General features: G+C 43.7%; 1 protein-coding gene across 1 annotated transcript in view; it reads right to left on the bottom strand.

Moving 5' to 3' along the window:
• The window catches only part of myo10 (myosin X), a 116,556-nt gene that overhangs the window by 63,685 nt on the left and 25,677 nt on the right, over positions 1–27,194 (bottom strand). The window contains exon 3 of the mRNA XM_035428941.1: positions 11,376–11,534. Coding sequence (XP_035284832.1) covers positions 11,376–11,534 — 159 coding nt within the window. The remainder of the gene's footprint in view (positions 1–11,375; positions 11,535–27,194) is intronic.

Genomic DNA, 27,194 nt, shown 5'->3' on the forward strand with positions numbered 1-27,194 from the left:
ATACTGACATTAACTTTGACTCTGATCTCTTCAGTTAATTAGAAAAGACCTGTTCAGCTGAAGACAAATGCAACCTTACAAATAAAGTTACTATTTTTGCCTTTGCTCAATTTGGGTTTCAGTGAAATACAGACTTTAGCAGAGGTAGAGTTCAGCTGCAAACACATTTAGCATTCAAGCTAACCACTGCAGATTATGACAAAGAGACGAATGCAGGAGGGTCACGGTCTGCCTTGCTGGCCCCCCTGTTGCAAGGTGCTTTCGTGTGTCTAGGAGATTTAATTTGCTAACCGCAAACAGAAGGGGCACTGTCACCATGGCAGCCCGTTCCTGTGCTAGGGAACCTTGACCTCTCCCATCTGCTCAGATCGATGTGGGAGCATGATGTGTGAAGACAGGATCTGATCATTCCTATTTTTGATTAAGAGTCTGCAGCACCTATTGGTGGTGATCTATAAAATGAGTCATGAGCAGCACATGTTTACCGTACTTATTTCCTGCAACGTGATACCACTGAGGGGCCTCCAACTATAATACGATAGGGTCAAACAGCCCCCAACCTAATTTCCGACATTTTTTTTCTACTTTAATGCCACAGATTCAGTGAGGTATAAGGCCCCATAACATCACGTGTGGTATTGCTGACCCATTCACAAAGACTGTAGTGCTCATATCAATATTTTGCGGTGTGTCCACACCCTCACAGCAACATCGACTGTTGTTTGCAGGTTTTTCGGTCAACAAATATGCCTGGAAGTTTGTGTAAGGAATCAGCGAATCGCCAAGTGGCTCATGTGACACAAAGAGCGAGCGCTACATAGCACGAGGTGGGCTACCACACTTTCTTCGGGATTTCTGGCAGCTTTCGGCTGGGCTGCGAACATGATGGAAAGCATTAGACGGAGAGGTCGGAAAACATTCCAGAATGTCCCCTGGAGCTACTCGCTCAAGTGGAGACTCGGGTTTCTCACAGCCACTTCATCTCCCAGACGAACCCGTAGCCAAGGGGGTCAGCCGATAAGAATACAAAACTTCTCAAGCTCTCGGTAAACTACTTTTTCCCCCCTCCCCCCTCACTGCACAGATAAAAAAAGAACGACTTTAATCTTGACGTAAAGGTACAGCGGTAATAAAGCACCCTGCCATTTCAAACCACACTTGCGATTCGTTATTCACCAAAAGCCTCCTTCCCTCTGTGATCACATCCAAAAGGTATTTCCTCTGCATTTCAAATCTAGTGGGGACTCTTATGGATTGCGTTCTTGATAAAAACAAAGACGAATATTCGTTACAGTTTATTCAGGCTTTCTTTGCTTACAGAGGTGTTTTAATAGGCGCAAACTCATCAAGGCATAATTATCGGTTCATTCTAGATTCAAACTGAGATGGGAATCAACTCAAGTAAACGAGTACTCATAACTTGAGTCACAATCGATTTTTAAAAAAATCCCAAAGTAAAAGTTAATCTAGCTGGCCAAGAAGGTGCAGAAGTTTTATTTTATCTTAGCCTACAGAAAAATGTAGATACCATAAGTGTAGCCTAGTTATCTGTCATGCAGCTGTTCTTGATGGCAATTCATTCTGTGTTATGCTTGTGAAATATTTACCTGGCTGCCACAAATTTTACACAATTGTGGGGCTCCAAGTCACTGAAAGCATTTTTCACTTGTTGACGAAATAGAGAAAAAATGAACTTGTTACATCCCTAGACTAATTATTGGTTTATTTGAAATCACAATAAACGTGGAACAAAATGAGGCATGCTTGTGGGTAATTTGCACTCAACCATCAAAAATAAAGGTAGTTGATCAGTCTGGGGATTTGTAATGTCAAGTACGGAACAGGTTTAAATTATTTTATCTTTTGCTTACTTTTTATTTGCGGTACTGTAGTGTTCTGATAAAATAACCAGGGGTCAAAACAGATCCAACCCTCTATATTAAAGTTTGGCCTGGATAACCACCTGGTGATGGTCAATTTGTGTGACATCAGACCAAAGACCCCCCAGTCTGACCAGACCTCCCCCAGTAAAACAGATGTATCGGAACTACAGCATCGTCCTTGGGTTGGCGTGACTAGAGTGAGCAGGAGATTTCGTACCAACAGGGCAAATGCACACACTTGTCTCTTATCCTAGCTGAGAAACCAGTGAGGACTGCATGCTGACGGGGGGGTTCCCTACTCAAATTCAACCGCCCTCTTTTTTGTTTGGCCCACATTCCAGGGGGGCTTTGGCTCTTCCCTCACCCAAAAAGAGAAGCATGTGGTTTTCACTCTTTTCTTCGTGAGTGTTGTTTTACTGTATTGTTTGCCATGCAACAAAAGACCACGTGCACTGTCGCAGGAGAGCCTTTCTGCTGATTGAAAATAACCCGCGGCGCTTAACAGGGCCGCCGGCTTTTGTTGCAGGACTAACAGATGTGAGCCATTACCGATACGCGGGGCCCAATTAACGCTGCCGGGGGGCTGTGGAATGCGACCAGGTGATTGATCTGTGCCGTGCGTTCAGAGGCCCCTGCGCGCTGCCCGGAGAGGCCTCCCGGACCGGCGTTCACCGCTGCCATCGGGGCCCAGCAATCTTGGGCTCCGGTCTCCAGACAAAAGCATCGCACGTGCAGAGCTGCCACTTGTAACGCCACAGCGCTCTCTTCTGTCACTGCTGACTGAAAGATGACAAACGGACGCCCAGAGGCTGCAGCTGTGCTGCTGCCTGAAAAAAGAGCTGCTGCCGCTGCCGCCGTCCCACAGTTCCCTCCACAGTGAAACCCCTGCCCAGCATTCACTTTTCACGGCTGCCGCCACTGCCCCGGCAACCGTATTGAAGAGAGGGCGCAGGACAGGACACCAGCGGCATATTTCTGATCTATATCACACATTTGCGGTGCTGAGCATTCAAGTATTTGAATGGCAGTTGAAGCCACAGGCCATTTACATACCGGGCGGCCCCATAAGCTAGTGTTGGCGATGAGGATTAGAGCCTTTTCACACACTGGAAAAAATGTCATGACAAAAAAAAAGGAATGGAATGCATACAAAGGAGAGGGATACAAATAAAATGTGTCCAGGAGAGACAGCGCTAGATCATAAACCCACGGCTCTGAAACATTCTTTTGGACGCTCGTCAAATAAAGTGCTGTTCGGGCCTCATCCAAAACTCGCAATCTTGCAAATGTGGAAACTGAAAACCTTTAAACAGCTGATCATGCTGAATGTGTTTTCAGTTGGTTTGGGTGAACAGAAAGCATGGTGATTTAAATAAATGTTACCCAACAGGAGATAATTTCCATTCTACTTGAATGCATTTTAATGCAGTTGGGCTACAACTGTGTCCCTCTTTTTAACTAACAAAGACACTGCAGTGAACATTTTTAGTTGTATGAAAGTTATAAAAGCTAAACTTTAATTGTATACTCTTAAGTACACAAAGGTCACAACGGCCATCACATTAGACACAATTAGGTCAAAATGAATTACCAGTAAATGGATCATCCATATTTTAAATTGGCACACTCACTATCTCCACAGAGCAACAAAAAATAAGTCTAGGGAAAACTGCAGTTTGAATGCAAATTTATTTCAAGCTCGCAAGCCTCAAGTCCGTTTGATGAGGATGTTACAGTAACCGCTTCCTGTTTACCTTAGTTTCCAATAAGCAGTATACTTAATTCATGCTACATACTATAGGTTAACAACCACGAGGATGGTTGATTTAAGATTTCTAAACTCAGTAGCAGAAAGCAAAACAAACAATAATAGAACAGACCCTTTCATATCTTCTCTCCAACGTCTGCTCCCTGTCAAAAAAAAAATACTTTTACCATGCATGAACTCTGATATTTGACAGAAAGTGTTCAAGAATCACTGCCCCTCCGCTTAATTTACTTCTGAGCCTGTTCTACAAAAGCGTTTTGTTGCTGCATGGTTATTAATTCATAAACAAACCTGCAATTGGCATCTCAAAATTGCAATTGCACATCCCCAGTGTTCACTGCAACAGAGAAATTCTACACAATGTGTATCAGTTTTTGTTAGTGCCCTTTCTGACCTTGGTCAAGACCTTCTGTTAACTCAATATGTCCTGGTTGGAGTTATATGGAGCTAATTACAGCCACCTCTTTCTGCTGTCAGTGCATGTTAACATGGATCTTCACCACATGGCTAATCGGCTGCATCTCTCACAAACCACAACCTATTGCTGTTAATAGTGCTTCCCCACTAGCAGAGGATACTGCCAATCTCGGACACCGATGGTCAACATCAGAACTTTGGGGGTGGGGGCAGCAAGGGGAAGGGTGCTGGTTTAGACACCCACGCTGCCCCCTTTGCTTTCCCACACGCCAAATGTAATAAATCAGCCAGACTGGAAATGGAAGCCAGATGCCAGAAAACCCCTGCAGGTTATCCTTGGCTTGTTGTATATGCGGTGCTCAAAACTTCCAGGAATGACAGGAGGCATGTGACACAGAGAGGAGACAAACGAAACCTGTCCAGGAGGTCTTCCATCAAGGGTCTGTCAGCCATTTTGGCTCTAATAGACTGACAGCCACACATCCCACTTGGAGAGCTGATATATCTGTGGGCGGGATGATGGGTGTGAGTTTCTGTGGACCATTTCCTTTGGCAACCCAGCAACTACTCCCCCCCTTTCTCCAACTCCAATAAACATCTGGACTCCATCCAGCCCTATGGCAAGTCTGCACATTCAAATATAGGTCATGGACAGCGCTTGCAGTTGTGATTCAGCACTCGATGAGAGCATGCAGAATTTCTTTATTTTAATAAGTTTTGGTTAGAGGAAGGGGTGATATCCAGCTGAATTGGCCCAAGCAGGAAGAAATGCTTTTGCAAAAGCCATCCCCTAAGACACAAAGAAGCTTCTTTTATAAATAAGTGAAAGAGAACCATTGAGGTCTCTCATTCCTCCTCAATTTATAATAAAGAAATATATGCAGTGCATAAAAAACAAAACATTCAGCTCCTTGACATACTTGAACACTACAGAGAGTACATCATAGCGCTCACTAACATGTTAATCATATTGCCTTTGAACAAGTCCAAAGTTCTCAACTTAGCAAATAACTTTTCCCCCTAAAGGTTCTGTAGAATTATAATGCATGACATATGAGACTAAACATCCCACTTGATTCCAGTTCTGTTAAGTTCATTTCCATCTCAGTGTTTGTAATCCTGAACATCTGGCAAAGAACAGATAAGGTTGAAGTGCTTATTCTGGCTCTGGCAGCTTCAGCAGGTATTTACCCAGTCTCCAGAAGGTTTGTGTATCACTGAGAGGAAGTACTGCAATTTATTCAATGTTTCATCTGCCTAAGAATTCATACACAGACCTCCTACTCAAAAATTATACACATTCTAGTTCAGCAATAGTCTGTTCCCTTAACAGGAGTCCAGATGATTTGTGCTACATATGGACATGTGGGGAGTATAACTGTTGTAGTTTGTGTACTTCACGGCGACAGAAGGGGCAGCTAGCTGTAATGAGCAACGTCTTCTTGGGAATAGAGGCAAGACAGCAAGCATATCTTTGAAAAAGTTCTTATTTGGAGCTCTGTACTTTTGCATGGTACTTTGTGGTGATAGAAATTGTAAATCTGCAGTGTGGATGATTTTAACTCTCTTGACTTTGGAATGAGGCCCATAGCTGTATCCTGAGGCATTGTGGGAAATGCTTGCTGCCTCAGGCTGAAGGGAGCAGTCAAGCCTGTTACAGTTTCATCACTCTGGGGAGTGAGAGACTGTCAAGAGGTACCCAAGAGGGGAATATTAAAGACAAACAACTGGGCAGGAAGTATGATTATTTTCTGTGTCACGTGTAGCTGGCTAATAGACTCTTCCCTAAGAAGGAAAATAAATGTGGGAGGCAAAGCAAAGTGGCAGAATCAGACAATGATGGAGAGGCCACCACAATCACGAACCCTAATTCCCCACACTCACAGCATGTTACCAAGGGACAGAAAATGTGGAGATGGCTTACATTCCAAAAATACAAACAGCTGGAATGTGAAACGTGCACAGCCATTTCAAAGTCTGACTATTTCCTGTGATTCCTCCTAAACAAAAGACAAAAACACAGCAAAAACAACAAATCATATTAAAAAATAAAGTTAATTTAAGACAATCCAAGACATGGAGAAATGCTCTTGGTCCTTAAACTTGCAGTGGAGAGTGTTTGATGTGGAGGGAAATGCAATGGGTAGTATCTGTTTCTGGGGTAAGGACCCCACAGCACAGATGGCTCCAATTAAAAGTGGCTACATTCTCAATTTAACTCTAGAGTAAGTAAAACACACACATGTACACACACACACATGTGCACATGCAAAAACACACACACACACACACACACACAGGCCACATGCACACACACACACACACACACACACACCACGCATACACACACACACACTGTCAGTCACATTTACTTCAGTTTCTTACGACCCTTGGCCCTGAAAACCAGGAACACCGTTATTGAGATCGGGTAGTTATCTGGTGGAATGTGGGAACTGGGGTATTGCTGACAGACATAGAGTCTTAGGCCCCACTAGACTTAGCCCACAGGCACAGAACGTATGATGCCCACACATGAAACAGAGATTGTGAGATGCAAGTGAGATAAAAAGAATGCCTGAATAAATTATATAAACCATTTTTTGTTCGTAGAAGAATAGTAATGAAGAATATATTCTCATATATTTTTTGCAATAAGAATTTTTTCATGCTTGGCCATTCCAATTATAATAATTGTACATTCTGTGGTGAAAAATCAAGCAAAAGGTCTTCTGGTTCTGCTGCGATAGACTTTAGGCTCCAGTAACTACTTATTTCACCAATTTGTAGTGTAAATAATGTAGTGTAACATTTGAATCATATATGTAATTGTCATAATACGATCATGGCACATATTCTTACTGGCAAAGTCAAGAGACAAACTACTAAGATTCTCAGCACTCATTCATTACTCCATTAAAGAAAATGTTTAATAAATTAAAAGTATGGTTCAAACAAGTTGTTTTTTTAATATCTGTCACAGTCCAGTCACTTTAAAAGATGGTGTTAACATAATGGTATCATTAACAGATTCTTGAAATTGTGTGAAGTGAATACGACAAGCAAGCTCTTTTAGGGCAGCCATGTAAGGTGATGAAAGGTCCTTTCCTGCTGCTAGAATTGGTCCTGTTTTCATCCAAGAAAAAAAAAACATGTCATGCCCTGTGTTTTCCCTACAAAAGAAACCGCAAACAAAGAGGGAATTCTGCTGGTATTAAAGGCAGCAACCTTAAACAAATGCCATCTTGTTTTTGTAATTGTGTTTGATAGCTCCAACATGCTAGCAGTTATCCAATCAATTTGTCAGGCTAGCTTCTGTTGTCCTGTCTCCTCATTCGGTCTTTTATTCTGTTTTTGAAACAGACAATATGGTAACGACCAAGGTTAAAGTGAATATTGTACAAGCTAGGAAATATAGATGTGAGATATGAATAAATATGGATGTTACTGTATAATACAAAATGATAGCAAAACATTTTCATATGACCAGTCACAGTATCGTTCCAAATTAAATTTTGCTTCAAATAATTTCTCAAAGCACAAATGCACAAAAATGTGCAGTTAAATATGGTTCAATTCAGCTATGCAAAACCTACAACTTCAAATCCTTCACATTGAAAAAATAGAAATCCACAACTTTCTTCAAGTTAAAATACAATTTTCAAGGGGACAATTCAGCTAAAGGGGGGTTGCAGTTCAAAACAACTTTCTAGAAAAACTTTTGTTTATTTCCCCATTTGCCAAGCAAAAATGCAACTGAGTTAATTGATACAAGGGCCATTTCAGAAGGCATAGTCAAGAACCCAATTATAAACTGTTTGGAGAATAATATACAGCAAAAACAAATAATTATGTTTCCTATACCAGCTACTATCTCTTGACTTTGATAATAAAATGGATAGTAGCACAAAATTTGAGATGGACATAAAAGTTCATTTCCAGCAGTTTGTATCTTGTTCATCAATATGTTAAAAGGTCACACTAGATTCATGGACATGTTCAAATGCCAAATATAAAGATGTAGTCCAGCCGTATAGGAAATTAATAATGAAACAATTAAGGTACTGGCTTTGGAATCAGTTGCAGGGTCAAATCTTTTGTGAAAACCAACCATTGTGCCCACGGGCAAGGTGCTTTTCTTGAATTACTCCTGTAAATTCACCTGTATAAAGAAACAGTCTGCTAAACCCTGGGATCAATAATGTCACCAGCGATGGGACATTGGCGCTAATATGTTTTCTTTAATAACATCACTGTCATTTTGTGTATAAACTTATTTTAAATTGCACTGTGAGGTCCTGTAGCTAAAGGTAGAGCCCACCCTCATGTGTCCAGACCAAGCAAACAGACAGTTCTATATTGCTGAGCCAATTGGAGGCAAGTTTTCCTCTGTTTGATGCAAACTACCTTGCTACTCATCATTTGCAAAGCAAAGAGGATACACAGAAGATAGAAGTCTTCTACCATTTTGTGTTCTGTATTTCATCAATAAATTTGGAAAATTTCATTTATTTGCCTTTGTGTCCATTTTGCCATCCATACAGTCTCCTAACATGGATCTATGATAAAATAACGCGCAAGACCAGTTTAAAAAAACTGATATGCAACACCTGATGCCAACAACGGGGAAAATAAAGCTTAGATTCCACAGGGTCAAACATAAGTAATGCACACTGGATAATGGTGTCAGAAAATTAAATAAAAATAAAAGGACTTTTCTTTCAGGCAAGGAATGACAAAGCAAGGACAAACATATGGGTGCTTCTGTAATCCCTGTGGTGAATATGGCCACTTTAAAAACTGGAGACCTTGGCTGCCCCTGTTCTTTCCCTCTGGTCACACCCTCGGGCGGGGCCACCACCGCCTAAAATCAGCAAGCCGGTTGCCCGCTTTCTGAAATGAGAAGCCAACCGAGTAGGCGCGGCACTGGATCCGCTGCCCTCTGTAATCTACTGGTCTTGGCTTCTAAACAATGACCGCATTGAGAAGCAGGCGCAAATCATAGGCGGGATTAGGAGAAGAATTCCTACGAAAACAACAAAGTCTGAACCCAAGCTTGTGCATCTGCCATTCTGGGGTTTGGGTGGGGAGGGTGGGGGTTCTTTTCCCCCTTTCATCACCCTGCCAGTTCTCCAGTTGTGGGAACAGTAGCTTCGCCTCCCTCTGCCGAGCTCCGGACACTTTCGAGCGCTCCAGCTGTTTATGCGCCTCAGCGTCGTTCGCGCAGTGAGGGCACACAGGGAAGAAACGGTGAAACCACACCCACGCGCGGGAACTGGAGTGCTGGCAGAGAGGTCTTGGTTATGGACCAGCTGCTCGTGCCTCCTGATGGAAGTGCCAGTGCCGTGTAAATGCAAATGGCCGCGAGCACTGGAAAGTAAGACCCGACTTCAAGGCACGTCTTTCTTTCCTAGCCTCCGCCCGATCGTGTGATTGAAGCAATGAAACAAACCACAGAGCTTAACCCCATTCAAAATAACCCTTTTGTTCACAGAGTGGCTTTCTTCTGAAATAGTCAAACGTTCTGTTAGACAAAGATTAATGATAAAAGGACTGGGGTTTTACTTGTAGGGGCAACCCGTGTGATGTCTTTACTTGTGACCAAAGCTCTCTTAACTTAAGAAAAGCCTAAACAATTAACTTGTGAGATCTGTTGTAATCGTCTTTCGGGGGGCGGGGGGAGCAAGCCAGCTCTCAGCAGAGAGAGGATTAAAGCACTAAGTTGTAGATTCACGAAGGGGCTAAAAATGCATCAAAGAAAATTTTGATGAAATTTTAAGTTTGATGAAACTGGTAGGCTAAGCCTGCAATTTCAGGACCTCCCCTCGAAGGACTACGCATTCAGGTATGCTATGCATGTTTCAGTCAAATCCTTTAACATATTGCCCCTCTGAGACAACACACTGCAAATGAACAGGATCGTTCCTGACATCCTTCTACTGGATGATGAGTCTGCCTAAATGCAAAAAAAATAATATTATGATTCATGATACAATTTCATGGCCAATGACACGAAAGAAACCAATTGTCATAAACTGGGAAGAAAAAAAGATGTAATTCAATTAAACTTTAAATGAAAATCCAGGAAAAAATCCAAACATTTTCCTCTTAATTCGCCAAACCCAGTCAAATAGCTTTTTTCCTTCTAAAACAGTCTCTTTGCTGCATTGTAATGTTTTTTATAATCTTCAAAATGTTTTCTCTCCCCTAGCCAGAGCCTTTCCTTTCACCCAGACTGAACTAGGTCTTTACTGGTCTTTTGTACTCTAGTTTGCAATGAATTACAAAAATCCTTTGCTGGAATACTTTTTCCACTTTAATCTATATATAGACCATTGCCAGGAGGATGTAAAGTTTATTTTAGTGTTTGAAAGCATGACTTTTCAGAGAAGATCAAGAGGGATCGCTCATTCCCAGCACATAAAGAGCATATCATGTGAGGAGCCAGTTAGCCATGTGAATAACGGCAAAGGAATTTGTTTCCTCTCAACAGCATTCCCAGTCCTGTTTTGAGGTGAACAAGACTTGTATAATGTAAAAGGCCCAGCTTTGAATAATAATAAATAATCAGTATGTGCCTTTACTGTTCACGATTACACAGTCAAGGTCTATATAGCTGAGCATCTGCACAGAGTGTACTTATTATGACTGTTCTTTTGAAAGGCACCTTGATTTATTTGAAAACATATTAGGTTGTATCTATTATATGACAAAATGCAGTAACTTGAGGCTGAATTTCAATTCAGCATAAAGAAATATAGGTTTTAAAATGAACCTGAGGGGAAGTATTTGGTTGAACGAAAAACATTTTCCTCTTACAAAGGTTGGTTGACTGAATGCCATCCCTGAATTTTCCTTTGTATGTTGCTAACCACATCTATCATGGTTATCAAGGATTTTGCAAACCATACGTTCATCAACAAGGTAAAACAGCTTAGTGGTGGTGGTGGGGGGGGGGAGGGGTGTTGGCAAGGTGATGTGGATACAGTCTAAAAGCATCAGAGTAAATAGGTGGTTACAACGCAATCCCATAATGTATCATTCATATTCAAACTGGTCCCTCAACATGCTCAGGCTTAGGCCTTAGGCATACACTCTGAAGAAATGCTGCAAAACAAACAGCCTGTTGAGCAACGAAAGTGGTGAGTCACGGGCTCATCATTTTGCAGAAGCCATTTAAATGTACTATTCCCCTCCAGGGCACCCCGGTAGTCTGAATCATGCCAGTTCTCGTCATTGCGCTAAAGACGATCCGCAGCGGAAGTGCGCTGTTGCCGTGACGTGTCAGGGGAGACCCGGCTGAGACTCACGTAGATGTTCTTCTGCTGGTAGCGGAGGAACAGGTTGTGCATGATGGCTCCGTCGTGAAGGTCTCCCAGCGTGGCCATGTCCTCCACCCCCTGGCTGCTGCTGGGGTGCATGGCCTGCACCTTCTGTCTGGTCAGGGTGCTCTGCTTGTAGGTGTACACCTGGATGGACAGAACAACATTATTAACTTAGACATAAGTTAAAGACATGAGTTTCAAGTAAAAGTCGTTTTCATGACTTGCATGAACAACCGCACAAATAAGCAAACCTGATCAAACAGAAGGAAAATAGAAAATGAGTTTAGTGTGGGGTTAAAGAAAAGTGGGTCACACGCGGATGCTAATGCAGCCAGCATTTGAGATGCCTGACTGAGAGTACGATGGGCACGATATCTGTAAAATCATACTGTGCATGGAGTGAAACTGGAATACTGGGTACTTACACTGTGTCATCCACCCTACTCACATTCAATAGTCTGCATGCTCTGCAGCCATGGGCAAGTAAATCAAATGTGAACAAGCAGTCAGTGGCTGGGAAAGCGGTCTAGACTCTTCATGCCAGAATGCTTTGCTACAATAACACGTGGGACATATTTTTGAAAAGACTGGGCAACGAATTGTGGGAAAAATATGTTTCTCTACAAAATGATGGCTCACTGCGCAATGCTAAGACTGATAGTATGTTGTGCTGCAGAACAATGTGCAACTACATGTCCTCACCAAAACCAATTACACAAAAATAATTAAACAGTTCTTGTCTGTGTCCACAAAAGGTAAGCATGTTAAAAACAATAAACAACCCTGGGTTCTTCTGAAATACTGAGAAGTAGCCTTCTGCTTTAGATTTTTTTCTCTAGATTCTGAAAAACCTACGTATGTCCATCACCTTATAATGAAACACAGACTTTGGCCAAGTAAAAGGCCCTGGCCAATGCTAAAATTATCATTCGTTTTTATGAAGCAGCCTTGAAACAACAGACACAGACTGCTGGCTGGGAAACACAGAAACAAGTCTGCGATTAGAAAAAAGTTTCCTGGTATCAATGAAAAGCAGGGAAATTGAGTTGTACATTATTGCTCTACGTGTAGTTTAAAGCCAGCATGCATCAATCCATGACACGTCAAACCCCATTATGCCAGCAAATTTTTCTTAAGCAGAGGAAATAAGGTCATCTACCTCATAATGCTGAATATAAACTTTGACATCATTTCTTTGCAATAGAGATAGGACATGTTTTCCAGTTGAATGCAATCTATTGCAGAAAAAGCATTGTTGAAAACTATATCTCTTATAATTGCTTTTATTGTATAACTTGGCACTTCATTGCTATAAGAAATTGTTTTTCCAGTAATAAATACATGCTTATGCGACCTTTCACTACTGCTTAGCTTATGCTTTACGATTACTAATTGTATTACTTCCAATTAGGTACTTACTGCACTCACCGTTCTTACAGTACACACTTTGCATCATGACCTGATGGCCCATTTAATTTCTCTGGATAAAAGGTCCACTAAATTATCACTTTGAAATCATAGCCCCCTTGCACATTCCAGAAGACAGATAAACCACTGCCAGTCCTTACAGAATGAATATGTGGAGCATAATCATATACCTTAGCACCTATAAGGTAACTTAAAACACAAATTACTCACAAATATGCACACCACACATCAGCAGATGGGCCATTGTTTTCACAGGTGTGACATCAGAAGGTAACATAACAGGTGTGTGCTTAATTATTACAAAGGCAAGAGTTATGAAAAAAAAAACCATTAATGTGAAGACAAAGTTTCACTGTCCTTTGCTCATAAAACATCAAAAACAACCTAGTTGCAAAAGTGAAGTAATGTTGTTCAGTTAACACTGAGTCAGGGCTACCTCCACACACATTGCAGTAGGATGTGCACAACACCCGTCACAGAAGCACAGCCAAAGTGCACTTATTAAAATGGAAGAGGATGTGTTCCAGAACCAAATGCAGCACAGGCTGGTAATGGACCTGGGGCAGCACAAGGAAATTAAATCATAGTTTTATTGTTTTACCGTTCAAGTGCATTTTTCTTGGTTGCTGCTTTTAACAATGAAGTGCTTATAGGCACACATTTGATGGACATACACTGTATGATCCAATTTATGTTGTTATATTACTGTGCCTGGTTCTCTGTTGCACTAGTGGAGAACTATATTCAGCAAGAGAAAGAAGCACATGAAAGTTAAATGCTGACACAAGACTGGGTGCATGCACATGGCAGCTGAATGTTCTGCTCTCCAGGGCTGAAGCCAACCTGGCAATTATGGTCAGAGCACAAGCTCAACATGGAAAGTTAGAGAATACCAGCGGCGGACAGACTGGGAACCAGAGCGCATAAATCCTGCACACTCCCAGGGAAAAGCCAGAAAGCCGGAAACCATAACGACAATGTAAAGGGGGATTGGTCAAAAAGATGATGACAGGGACTGCATAATTTAAAGCTACCCAACAACTGATGCCACCAGACCAATGCCGTCACGGGCACGGTCACGCTGAAAAACATACAGTCTGCTCAAGTTTTTTACTCAGTATTTAAGTATGTCCAGTTCTATATGAAATGGGTTGAAAAGGATAACCTCATTTTAGTAATAATCTAATGTAATTACTATAATTCTAATTATTTTGTGAACCTGTTGTTTAAGGGCCCAGATCTGTAGTCAGATATTTAGCTGTAAATGCTTTGAGAAATGCTAACAGAGCATTTTGGTGACCCTAGTTAAGTGTGCCAAGAAAAGTAAATAAATAAATAAAACAGTACTGTTCTGCTGTAGTTGCAGTATTTGAAAAGGCAGGGTAAAAAAAGATTTTGGACTGCAGCCTCTGGAAAGATTAACCCAGCTAAAAGTGCGAGAAACAGGGCCCGCAGCCACACAGAAGCATCCGAACGATCGGCCGCGTGCGAGATAGCCAAAGTGTGCTGCCGCATTGCTGCTGAATGGGAGGTCACTGCCAAGAGACCCTGGTGCTATCTGATCCCACTTTGCTAGATCAAAGCATATCCGAAAAGAGTCTGCTTTCTCCTGTTTTACATTTCTGTGATTGAGTGCATACTGTAAGTGCTTGATTAGCAAGGGCTGTCCAGACAATCTCGTCACTTCATTTTTTATTGATAAAAACTGATTTCTGAGAGCAGCACCCACTTATATACCACTTGAAAATAAGCAACTGTCTGCCATAATTTCAGTGATAATGGTTTGTAAACCAGCACATCTTGCCTCTTTGGGTCCATTTTTTTGCAGTTTCAGGTCACATTCCAGCATTTCCCTGGAAACCTCAGCTAGCCTGAGCATTAAAAATAACCCCAAGTCCCTCTGGTGTCCAATTACATTCTTTGGCCAAGAAGAATATATCCTTTGTTAAAGTACAATCCTGGTGTTGACCTTTACAATCAGTGTAGTGGAATTCAAACGAATAATATAGACATTTATTTTGTGTCATAGGTAAAAACCATAAAACTTTGGGGGAAAAGTTTAGCAGTTCTTCAAAAATTCTTTCACTTTGTACTTTGCAAAAAACAGCCTGTTGAAATAAAAATCAGGGTATATCTGTAATTCAAGATATGATCACGACATCACAATCATACCAGAAGAAAGCTCCGTTCACACCGAGTAAAATGTGTCAGGCATCAGGCACACCTGTCAGAGATATAGCATTGTGTGGGCAGTTTCCAGCTTCCTTGCGGTATTATTGTGATGTCATGATCATATCCTGAGTCTGAGATATTACATTACATTACATTACAGGCATTTGGCAGACGCTCTTATCCAGAGCGACGTACAACAAAGTGTATAACCATAACCAGGAACAAGTATGACGAAACCCCTAGAGAGAAGTACCGGTCCAAGTACAGGGAACAACCGCATAGTTCAACCTGGACCCTGGTGGTTAAACTGATTAACACTAACAACGAGAACGGCAACAACGCAATCTATGGAAAAATAAAAATACAAGTAGTCGTTAAGACTGGCGCATCGACTAAGTCACCTATTAAACAGCTGCCTAGTTACAACCCTAAGTTTAGTCATTTACAGGGGGGGAAGGGATGGGGAGAGGTGCAGCCTGAAGAGGTGGGTCTTCAGTCGTCGTTTGAAATGGGTCACAGTCTCAGCTGTTCTGACCTCCACAGGGAGGTCATTCCACCATCGTGGGGCCAGAACAGAGAGGAGACGTGTTCTGGAAGTGCAGGTGCGAAGAGGGGGAGGTGCTAGGCGTCCTGAGGTAGCAGAACGGAGGGATCTGGCTGGCATGTAGGGTTTGAATATCTTTTGAAGGTATGCTGGGGCTGATCCCTTGACTGCCTGGTATGCTAGAACCAATGTTTTGAATTTGATGCGAGCTATAACAGGCAGCCAGTGGAGGGTAGTGAGCAGGGGAGTTACGTGGGAGTGTCTGGGTAGGTTGAAGACCAGACGAGCCGCAGCATTCTGAATGAGCTGCAGGGGTCTGGTGGCAGATGCCGGTAGTCCAGCCAGAAGAGAGTTGCAGTAGTCCAGGCGGGATAGAACCATTGCTTGGACCAGGAGCTGGGTTGAGTAGGTGGTGAGAAAGGGGCGGATTCTGCGGATGTTGTATAGGAAAAATCTGCATGCCCGGGTTACTGCTGCAATGTTGTTGGAGAGGGACAGCCTGTTGTCCATCATCACTCCGAGATTCTTGGCGCAGGGTGATGATGTCACTACGGTGTCCCCTAAGGAAATGGAAAAGTCGAGGAGGGGAGAGGATAGAGCAGGAATAAAGATTAGCTCCGTCTTTCCCGGGTTGAGCTTCAGGTGGTGATTGTCCATCCAGCTCTGTATGTCCCTCAGGCAAGCGGAGATGCGGGCGGGGACCTGTGTGTCCGATGGGGAGAAGGAGAGAAAGAGTTGCGTGTCGTCGGCATAGGAATGATAGGACAAGCCATGGGCAGATATTACAGGGCCAAGGGATCTGGTGTACATGGAGAAGAGAAGGGGACCAAGGACTGAGCCCTGGGGAACTCCGGTGGTGAGGGGACGGGGTGGTGATACCTTACCCGCCCAGGCAACCTGGAAGGAGCGGTCAGAGAGGTAGGACTCAATCCAGTCAAGGACTGTGCCGCGGATCCCTGTTGCTGCCAGGGAGGACAGGAGGGTAGAGTGGTCCACAGTGTCAAATGCAGCGGAGAGGTCTAGGAGAATCAGGACAGAGGAGAGGGAGGCTGCTCGTGCGGCATGGAGTGACTCACTGACCGAGAGGAGTGCAGTCTCAGTCGAGTGGCCAGGCCTGAAGCCAGACTGGTGGGGATCAAGCAGGTTGTTCTCAGAGAAATAAGCAGAGAGCTGGTTAGATGCAGCACGTTCGAGTGTTTTGGATAGGAAAGGGAGGAGAGATACCGGGCGGTAGTTCTGAATGACTGAAGGATCTAGTGTGGGTTTCTTCAGCAGCGGGGTGATGTGGGCCTTCTTGAAGGATGAGGGGAAACATCCAGAAGATAGGGATGAGTTCACGAGGGAGGCGACAAAAGGGAGGATGTCTGGTGTGATTGCTTGAAGGAGAGATGAGGGGATAGGGTCGAGGGCGCAGGTGGTAGGGCGGTGGGTGAGCAGAAGCTGGGAGACTTCAGTGTCTGAGAGGAGAGAAAATGTGGAGAAACAGGGGGCGAAGGACGCAGAGGGGGCGGAGGACGCAGAGGGGGCGGAGGACGCAGAGGGGGCGGAGGACGCAGAGGGGGCGGAGGACGCAGAGGGGGCAAAGGAGGTGCGGATGTCTGCAATCTTTTCGTCAAAGAATGCTGCAAAGTCATCTGCAGTGAAGGAAGATTGGGGTGGAGGAGGTGGCACGCTGAGGAGAGAAGAGAAAATAGAGAAAAGTTGACGAGGGTTAGAAATGGAGTTATGAATTTTGGTTTGGTAGAATTTTGCCTTAGCGGCAGTGACAGAAGAAGAGAACTCTTTCAGGAGAGACTGATAGGCTGAGAGGTCAGATGGGTCCCTGGATTTGGCCCACTTCCTCTCAGCAGCGCGGAGGGTGGCCCTGGAGGTGCGCAGGATGTCAGACATCCATGGACTGGGAGGGGATGAACGTGCTGGCCTGGGGACGAAGGGGCATAGGGAGTCGAGTGCTGAGGAGAGAGATGACGTCAGGGTGGAGGATGCAGAGTTAGTGGGGAGCTTGGAAAATGATTGAAGAGTGGGGAGGGAGGCAGTCACTCTGTGAGCAAGAGAAGAGGGTGATAGGGAGCGGAGGTTACGGCGGACAGTGACAGTGGGGATGGGAGGGGGAGAGGGAGGGTGTGGAGAGAGGGGGAGGGAGAAGGAGATGAAATGATGGTCAGACGTATGCAGGGGGGTAACCGTAAGATTGGAGCTGGAGCAGGTCCTCAGGAAGATCAGGTCTAGGAGGTTGCCTGCCTTGTGGGTTGGAGGAGAGTGTTGTAGGGAGAGGTCAAAGGAGTGAAGTAGTGGTAGGAAGGCAGCAGACTGGGAGGCTTCTAGGTGGATGTTAAAATCTCCGAGGAGGATCAGCGGGGTGCCGTCCTCAGGGAAGGAGCTGAGCAGGGTGTCTAGCTCATCCAGGAAGCTTCCCAGGGGCCCCGGGGGGCGATAAATAACAATAATATAAAGGTTAGCAGGGTAGGTGATAGAGACAGGATGGAATTCAAAAGTGGATATGGACAGGTCAGGGAGGGGGAGAACAGAGAATTTCCAGGTGGGGGAGATCAGTAGACCAGTACCACCACCACGGCCAGATCGCCGGGGGGTGTGGGAGAAGGAGTAGGAGGATGAGAGGGCAGCAGGAGTGGCAGAGTTGTCTGGTGTGATCCAGGTCTCTGTGAGGGCAAGGAACTGCAGGGATTGGAGGGAGGCATAGGCAGAAATGAAGTCTGCCTTGCGCGTAGCAGACTGGCAGTTCCATAGTCCCCCTGTGACCGTGAAGTTCTCACAGGGGGTCAGCGGGGGGTAGCAGAGGTTAGAGGGGTTCCGTTGTCGGGGGGGGCCACGTTGCTGGAAGCGCCTTCTGAGGGGGAGAGCACAGACTGGAATGGGGAACTGGCTCATAAACTAGGAGGGAGCGACGCTAGCGTCGCTCCGAATGTACCTAATTAGCAGCTGAAAAGCTGAGTCGAATAACGCACTGATTACAGGTTAACAGTTTGTGATAGTGCAATAATCGCAATCTATCAATTCTAAGAATCAAACAATCTAAAAACAAAGACACCTAACGCAACCTAAAACCAAAGACCAGTTTCCACACAGGGAAAAGTTTAAAATCTAACGCGGTATGCAATTAGTAAATGAACGCAGATACTTATCCACTCTAGCAGGACGGATTTCAGCAGTTCTACGCACCTGGACGAATTATACACTTACTGCCTAAACTGGGAGTTAGCAGGGCTAATAAGGCGTCGCTCCGAATGTACCTAATTAGCAGCTGAAAAGCTGAGTCGAATAACGCACTGATTACAGGTTAACAGTTTGTGATAGTGCAATAATCGCAATCTATCAATTCTAAGAATCAAACAATCTAAAAACAAAGACACCTAACGCAACCTAAAACCAAAGACCAGTTTCCACACAGGGAAAAGTTTAAAATCTAACGCGGTATGCAATTAGTAAATGAACGCAGATACTTATCCACTCTAGCAGGACGGATTTCAGCAGTTCTACGCACCTGGACGAATTATACACTTATACACTTACTGATATGATCACATCATGATTATACCTCCAGAAAGAGATACAGCATCTACACCTTGCTGCACCTTTCTCCTGCCTGACGGCTTGAGCTATGCATAGCCGACATGGTGGGCGCACAGCTCGGGTGCCCTTTAACTGTGACAGAGAAGAACTAAACGATGCCACATTGAGGAAAAATATCCCTGCTGTTACCTGAGCGGTCAGTCGTTCCCTCCCCAGGTGGGCGGCCCCAGCATGGCAGCGGAGTTGCTACACTGGCTCTCAGACCCACACTTAAACCTGATCTAGGAGAGTTATATAGCGGCTGTAAATTCTCAGCTCTGGTTGGAGGGCCTGTGGCTGATAGCACTTTAAAAGCACATCCGCCCCCCTCTGAGGTTGAAGGAAAAGGCATTTTGGGGTCGGATGCCCAGGCAGAAGAGTGGGACGCCCCCGCGGAAAGACAGATATCTTCCTCACGATCTCCCTTCTCACCTGACAATCTACTGCTCTGTACTTCCAAGCAATAAAAGTGAAGAGTTCAAGAGAAGAGTTCTGTCTGGGGGTCAGTCATTCATCATTCTCGTGCTTTTCTAAGGGATAAGAAACCACTCGTCCATTAGGGAGGCTAAACACACACACGCACGCACGCACGCACGCACACACAGGGAGATTTGGAGGGAAGGGGGGGGAGAGAGACCGACAGAAAGAGAGAGAGAGACTGTATGAATGAATGTATATATCTCCATGTTTGTATGTTTGCATGTGTGTGAGTGTGTGTGATGCCAATTTCTAATTGGAGAGAAAAAGTGGCAAAACCTATGTGGTACAAAACAATTTACCAGATGTTTTTCTTTCAGGTTTGCAACTGTCAGATGTTCTTAACTCACTGTTGTGCCACCCGCGCACCACCCTTGAAATGTAGACGCTGCAGCTGAAGCGTGTGCACTCTTCTCATGACCTCACTCGCATGCCAGTACCTATAAGCACTGCATGGGTGCACTCAGTCAAGCTAGTCAAACTGAAGGTTACAGGAACTGAACTAGCTGCACAGTGAGAATCAAAGCAAGCACATTCTGCCAAATAAAACTGGCTCATCTGGCAAATGTGATCCCTATGTTGTTCCAGGACCAGTATATTTTTCAAACAACCGCAATGGAAACCTTTATCCGTGTGTGTGCGTGTGTGTGTCTGCCAGTCTGTATGTATGCATGTAATGTATATATGTCTGATTCTGTTCTGTGTGGACATATACTGTATGTAGACTTGTAACAGGAAAAAATACTTTTATTCAAAGAGAACTAAAGCCTTCTGTGCAATACATTTAACATAACAATGCAATATTTATCTGACATACAATAGAGAAAGTTTGGTGTTGCATGTGCTTTTAATTCTGATGTTGTTGCAGACAGAACAGCACACTACGGCTAATATGAAAGAGCTGCATTCCTCAGGAAGAGACAGAAGCCAGTACATTTTACGACTGTTGCATTTAGTGAGCGTTCACGTTCCACTGACATCCTTAAAGAACGGATCCACGCTGTCCCACAAATCACAACGGCCCTTGCCCTCTCACCAGGTGCAAAGATCTAGAAGGACATCGCTTTCCACATGTGTTTGACATCAGCTTTTTGGGCGTTGCATGGATATAAATATGCAGATGAAAGTGCACTCACAGGGCACCCTTTACAGTCAGCCCGCCCTGACCAGGGGCAGTATTTAAGCTTGCATCTGTGCTATAGCTGCCATTTTATACCACCCTGAAAGGAAGTCCTTTGTTGAAGAGATCCCATAGTGAACTCAAAAGGGGGAGAGGGGAGGTCACGCAAGCTACGGATTGCGGAGGGGAATTCGGGCAGTGACCTCAGGGTGCTGTCAGATTTCCAGCCGGAGTCCAGTGAAAGCTCGTCCCTGTTTGGAGTCAGTTGCATGTGACCCCCGTTCACAGGCCCTCTTTTTCAGTTTCAGCTCATTCTTGGAATTCCTGCTTCCCGTGTCCCAGCGAGGCCAGCCGGACTGCGTCTTGCCCACGCTTCCGCGGAGCGGTGTTGTGCCGCTGGACGTTTCAGTTCAGCGGTGCCGAACACACCGCGTCGGTTTTTCAACGTTTACAGACAACAAGCCCGTTTGAGCGTCTGTCACTGGAAACAGTGGCAGCTGCTTTTTACCACCGATTACGTGCTGATGTTAGGTCAAGAACAGTGCACACTCAAACATTCCCCACATGTCCCCACACAAAGTAGCCTCAGCGCTAGGCTCCAAACACAGTCCTCACAGTATTGGCTTTTCTGTCATGACTACAAATACAACAATGACAGAAAGCAAAGCAAACATTTGGATAGAGGGCAACTTCCACTAGGTATCCTTTTCGTTACTCAGAGGTTCTTGTTACGATATCTAAAAGATCATTCCAAACACCAAGCATGCCTAGACTAAATACGCACAAGAGGATGGTGTATTTCAGTCCTGGAGAAATCTAAAACTTAAAGCCACTCTATCACCTTTGGCATGTTTGTTCTATGCTGGCCCTCTTAAACTCTGTGATATTACTGCTGATTTTCTTTTGTTTTCTTTCTTTATGTATTACATTTATGAGGATACCAGAGAAATGCCCCTAAGGGGATAATAAAGAATTGACTAAAGCTTTATGAAGATATACACATATTGTACATATATGAACACATTTGAATTTCTATTCCCATCATGTGTGTGCACAGTTATTTAAAGCTCAATAAATGAAAACAAAACAATGCATTAGAATGATGGTTTGAACAACGCTATCTCAAAAGCATATTGGAAAGCTAATGAAAAGAATAATAACCTTGGCTTTTTGAAATTCCTCTTCCTGAAAACCCAAGGTCCTGTCTGACCAGCGTTTTTGACCTCCACTCACTCATGTTTATGGTTAGCGTGCAAGAAGCCCATCAGGACAGCGCCTTCGCTTATCTGTTATCAGCTGGTGGAAGTCACAGTATCTCTGACGGATCCTGACTGTCCGCCATCATTATAACAGTGTTTGGGTTTGCCGAGTCGAACCAAATACACAGCCTAAGTCTAAGCCCTGCTGTATGTCTTCAGTATCAAGTGCCATTTTCAAAAAAGACAGGCCAGTATAGTCAGTAAATGGCCAACCCTCCCCCAATCAAATGAGGGTCTGTCTGTCAGAACAGTGACTCGAGAGGCACAAGCGCTAATTTCAAACTGAAAATAAAAAGGGAAGAAAGGCCTCCTGATTAAAGTGGAGCTCAGGCAGGTTACCTGTCAGTTACTTGTATATATTGGTCAACATAATAATCCTAATAAAAAGTCAACCAAAATCTTGAATTGAATCAAGTGTGTAGCCTTAGGTTACAAGGACAAAACCCACCAAGTCTATGGGACGTGAGGCAGATTTGTAAATTTTGGACATGTTCATCCACTTTTCCTCAATTTTCTTTTTCTGGTCTTGGCACTTTTCAGCAAAAACAATAAAATTACACCCATAGCTCAAGGGAGTTTGTTGGTTGTCAGCAGCAATCTGTAACTGCCACTATGACTAATGTGATTTGAAACATACCTTGGCCTCCCCACTCTTGCAGATAGTCCTAAGAGCTAATGAAAACCCCACAGTAAATTGCCCTAATCCTATTTAATCCTGTAGTAAATGAACCTGTCCAATAGGACAACTGAGAGGACAGGCTTTTTTCAGTGTAATGAAACTATATAAAGTGATGAATTTACATGGCTAGATTCATATGATGAATGAAAATGATGAGATGCATGTCGGGGGAACTGTGAAAGTCAATATGGAAAAGAATGAAAAATACATTAAGGTAACTGTCCTTAACCTAAGGAGAAAGGTGCGTATTTATAAAAAAATGTTTGTTACCTTTTACAGCACTCTTAATAAAGCTCCATGGTAATGCTGCACAACCCATCAAAATACCAGCTACAGCATCCAAGGACTAAAAGGAAAGGTGCAAAAACAGACTATTTTTAAACTGACTTTGACTCACTGATGGGAAGACTCCTTAAAGGCCGTCTGCACAGACACAGCATTGCAAATGTGGGCTTACTGGTCCCTGTGAAGAGAGCACTCAGTCTGCTCTGAGGAATGAGAAAGAAATGAGGACCAGGCCGGCTGGAAGGAGGCCGAAGCCACAGCCCTCTCCCGACACAGTCTGGCTCCTGATCACGGTGGCTGATACCAAGGGCACCATTTGGCTTACTAGAGTAAGTGCTCCTCAGTGGCAGGGAGCCTTTGAACTACATATCCACAGGAATAAGGGGCTTTGTGGGTCTCAATTCACACCACTGTGGCACAGGACTGCAACAGTGCACCCTCTAAGTGTCAGACATGCTGGTATACGTCGGCAGTGTGTTTGGACTCTCACAGTGTGTATATATAAACTCACCCAGGGCTATAAACCATTCTGCCATAAAAAAAACAAAGGTAAACCAATACTTTGCTCTCAAAAGATCTAAATTTGCTAAAGACATAGGGCATACTTCTCATCAATTGGTCATTTCAAAGCCATAAAGGAAAGCTGCTTATAAACCTAAGAGGAACATAGCAACAATTTGATTACATGTTGAATTCAAATATATAGAGCTAGATAGTAATTCACTACAACAGTTACCCACCTATGACTCAAATCTGGCCTGTTGGTAAAAAGAACTGCACAAACCATTGAGGACCCTGTAGGAATACTTTGCATGAAATGAGATAATTTCCTCAATTAACATGGCAGAACTGACCAACACAAAATGAAACAAATACAGTGACTGCATATTATAGTGCTATTTGGTGAAAGTGTCAAGAAAGAATAAAAGCATGCTGAAAGGCACAGTGGAGTCTGAGACATGCACCTTATTACAGGCTACTGTCTAACAGTTCAGATAACAGTGGCAGTCAGATTTACTGGCCTGCTCTAATTGATGTCTGCAGCACAGATGCTAGAGAAATGGCACTTCTAAGAGAGCAACAGAGGCAGGAATGCATTTCATCAGTTTTCTAATCAGCGAAAAAACTTGTGACATTTCGCTTTGGCACCAAGTCCAAAGCCCTTCATCAGCCACTTTGAGCAATTAACCACAGACGATATGAGTGGAAAAATCCTTCAGAATGCTGATGGAGTTATTATTGTGAGCAGAATTGTATATTTTTTAATAAAATCATAAATTTTTAAAATATATTTATATAGATACTTTTATAAGAAAAGGTAGTATGGATGTTATTATGTTGTTGTTTTTTGCATTTCTGTTTGCATTTCAATACTATGCTATGGGCCAGTTACTACTGAAACAGCACAAATCAGTGACTGTGTGTTGTTTGTGCAGTGGACACATTCCATAAATGTGTCTTACAGCCTTACAACACACAGCACACTAGATCTTAATTCTGATGATACGGATCACTAGCAGTTATCAAACTGGTGATCTTTCTCATGTTTTCCACCAGCATAGCATCAAAGCCCAAAGAACACAGATGTGCTACTCTTGGTACTCTTGACGTAAGGTGTCAACAGACCGCTCTGACCTGTGCTGAAAAGTTGACACCACAAGGGTCCTGATTTAATTTAGAAAATGAAAGATTAAAGCCTGTCAATCATCTCTCCAATGGCACTTATTGAGAACTTTTATTACAAAAAAAGACAATGTATTTTTTATTATTGCACTGCCATGTATTTAAACATGAATAACTAAAGAAAGTTTAATAGAAATAAAGAAATATGAATTTACGTGGAAAACATATTGCTTTTCTGAAAATAAGATTGAAAATGTTGTGATACATCCCGCAAAAAGCAACTCCCTCTAGTTTTTTTTTTTCATTCCAACTGAAACATATTCAATAAAGTGACATTTTCAGCTTATTTTTTTAACATTACATTGAAGTTAAATTTAAGGACAAATGTTCTCAGCCCAGAGATTCTTCCCCCAAATGAACTCACTTGTTTGTTCTGACTCTGACTAAAATGTTTAGTAAAAAATGCAGAGGATGCACTACTGATTCCCTGAGGTTCTCTTTATCATTAAGAAGGCCAGAAAACAAGAACAAGGAAACAAAGGTTCTTGGTCTTAATATCATCTCAGAGAGAATGTTAGACAGAACCTTGGCAAAGCAGCATTCAGCATTCCTAGTTTTCTGGGCCAGAGTTTGAATTTACCACTTCCTCATTTGTGTTTTCAGTCATTTTTTTTACTCTTCCTAACTTTACCCTTTTTCTTGTCAAACAGACAAACAGAAGAGCAGTGGGAAAAACTTTATTTCTGAGAGGACTGCGATGCGTTCCTCAGAGCTCTTCAGATGCCACATTTCTCTCGTCTTCCTGTGGCATCCAGGCTCAACAGAACAGCTTGTCAGGCTCGGCGTTTTTTGCTGAGCTCAGGGCTTTGTCCCCCCGGATCAGCTCCGGACAGGCCAGCCACCCGGCTCAGCAGCCTCCAAAAGACGATTAGGCTCAGTTTTGCCCTAATTATTTTTCTAATTAGGAAAACGATATCCGCTGAGATGTGGTGGATAAGGCACACTCTGGGCCGCTGAGACACAACAAAAGGCACTGGGCTGAGGATTTAAGACCGGGAACAGATGCCAGATGAGTTAACCTCTTCAAGGGACCGCTAAAAAGGCTAGAAAACACAACGTGAGCCAGACTGAACCAAGCACGGGTGCCTTAATTACAAGCCCTCTGAAGCAAGGCAGTCCCGCCTTGTTTCTTCGCTGCTGTTATAGGGTTAGGGGTCACAGAGGGAAAGTAAGCTTTTATCATCAAGTTTGCTGGCTGCATTGTCACGTACCTGTAAAATGGATACAGTTTCACTTTTATCCGAACTGGAGTCCCTCATTAAACTGCTTGGCAAGACTCTGTACTGACACAAGTTATAATCAGGCCCCAGAAGATGCTCGATCAAACAGATAAACCGTCCATCAATCTCCCTTTCAACTCCAGAGGCACCTGTGTGTCAAGTTACAGATCTTCTATCCTTACATTGCCCAGAAATTCCTGCCTATTTAGTATCCATTCATATGAAACAGTCCGCTCTGTCAGGGGACTTGGAACCTGATCGGGGGGGCGTGGAGTGAGTAGGTCAAAGACCTGTCAACCTCTATTCCCTCTGATCCTGCTTCCCCCGACACACGACGGCTGTCCCCATGGTGACGACAACACCAAACTCCCAGCCCCACCCCAACATTGAGTGCTCAGTGGGTGCGCTTGGCCAATGGGTGCCATACAATGAACAACATCTGGTACGCGGTCAGGGTTTTAGGCTAGGATCGGGATATCTCCCAGTGAACAGGTGTCACTGGCATCGTCTTACTTGCCTGTCATGAACAGGCGGTTTGCGGGGTGGGGAGAGCTCGAATCCACTGTAAAACCTTCCCCCACTGTCTGGAAAGGAGAAACCCCTCACCAACCCCACCCCTGCCTCTCCCACCACTCCAATTAATACCCACCCACTCACTTATCTGATTACAGGGTCTAACCAATCAGGTGGATACAATTTCTACAGAGGGCTGAACTATGTCTGCCTGTGGTACTGTGATATGCATGAAAAATGGTCATGCTACATAAGGCGTTTTGAAAAGGGTGTGGAAGTCCCTTCCCCTGCCATTGGAGTCCATCTTTCATGAGCGCTTTGTTTATTGTCAGCTTGGTCCCATTATCACCCTACCCGCTTAGTAAACAACAGCTTACGCACCACTAACTGCCACAAGACATGGAAGGTGGTGGTTTTATAAATGTCACAGGATGTTTGAAAAAAGAATGTATTGAATCCCAGTGACGTTTGATTGGTTTTGCTTTTATGAAAACCTGATTACAAAGTCCAGTCATTGCCTTTTCTGATTACATGATAAAATGGCATTGCCTAGCTTAGTATCCACTTGGTGGATTGCCACATTATAAATATAAAATGTTTGAAATGAATGAATGAATGAATGAATAAAGCTGTCAGCTGCCATGGCATGGCAGGTCTTATAACCATCAAGTACATTAGCTGGGGTGAAATTTGATTCAGACGTCTAGTGTCCTTGCACACTACAAACACATATCAAGAGGAAGTGCCAGTGTTACTCTGGCAGTTGAAGACAGTTGGAGAGTGCATTACTACACTCTGAGCATCTGTAACTAAGTTCAGGGACCTATTTCAGTGGGACATGCCAAGTGGCCACC

Source organism: Anguilla anguilla, chromosome 8, assembly GCF_013347855.1.
Source record: "Anguilla anguilla isolate fAngAng1 chromosome 8, fAngAng1.pri, whole genome shotgun sequence".
NCBI lineage: Eukaryota > Metazoa > Chordata > Actinopteri > Anguilliformes > Anguillidae > Anguilla > Anguilla anguilla.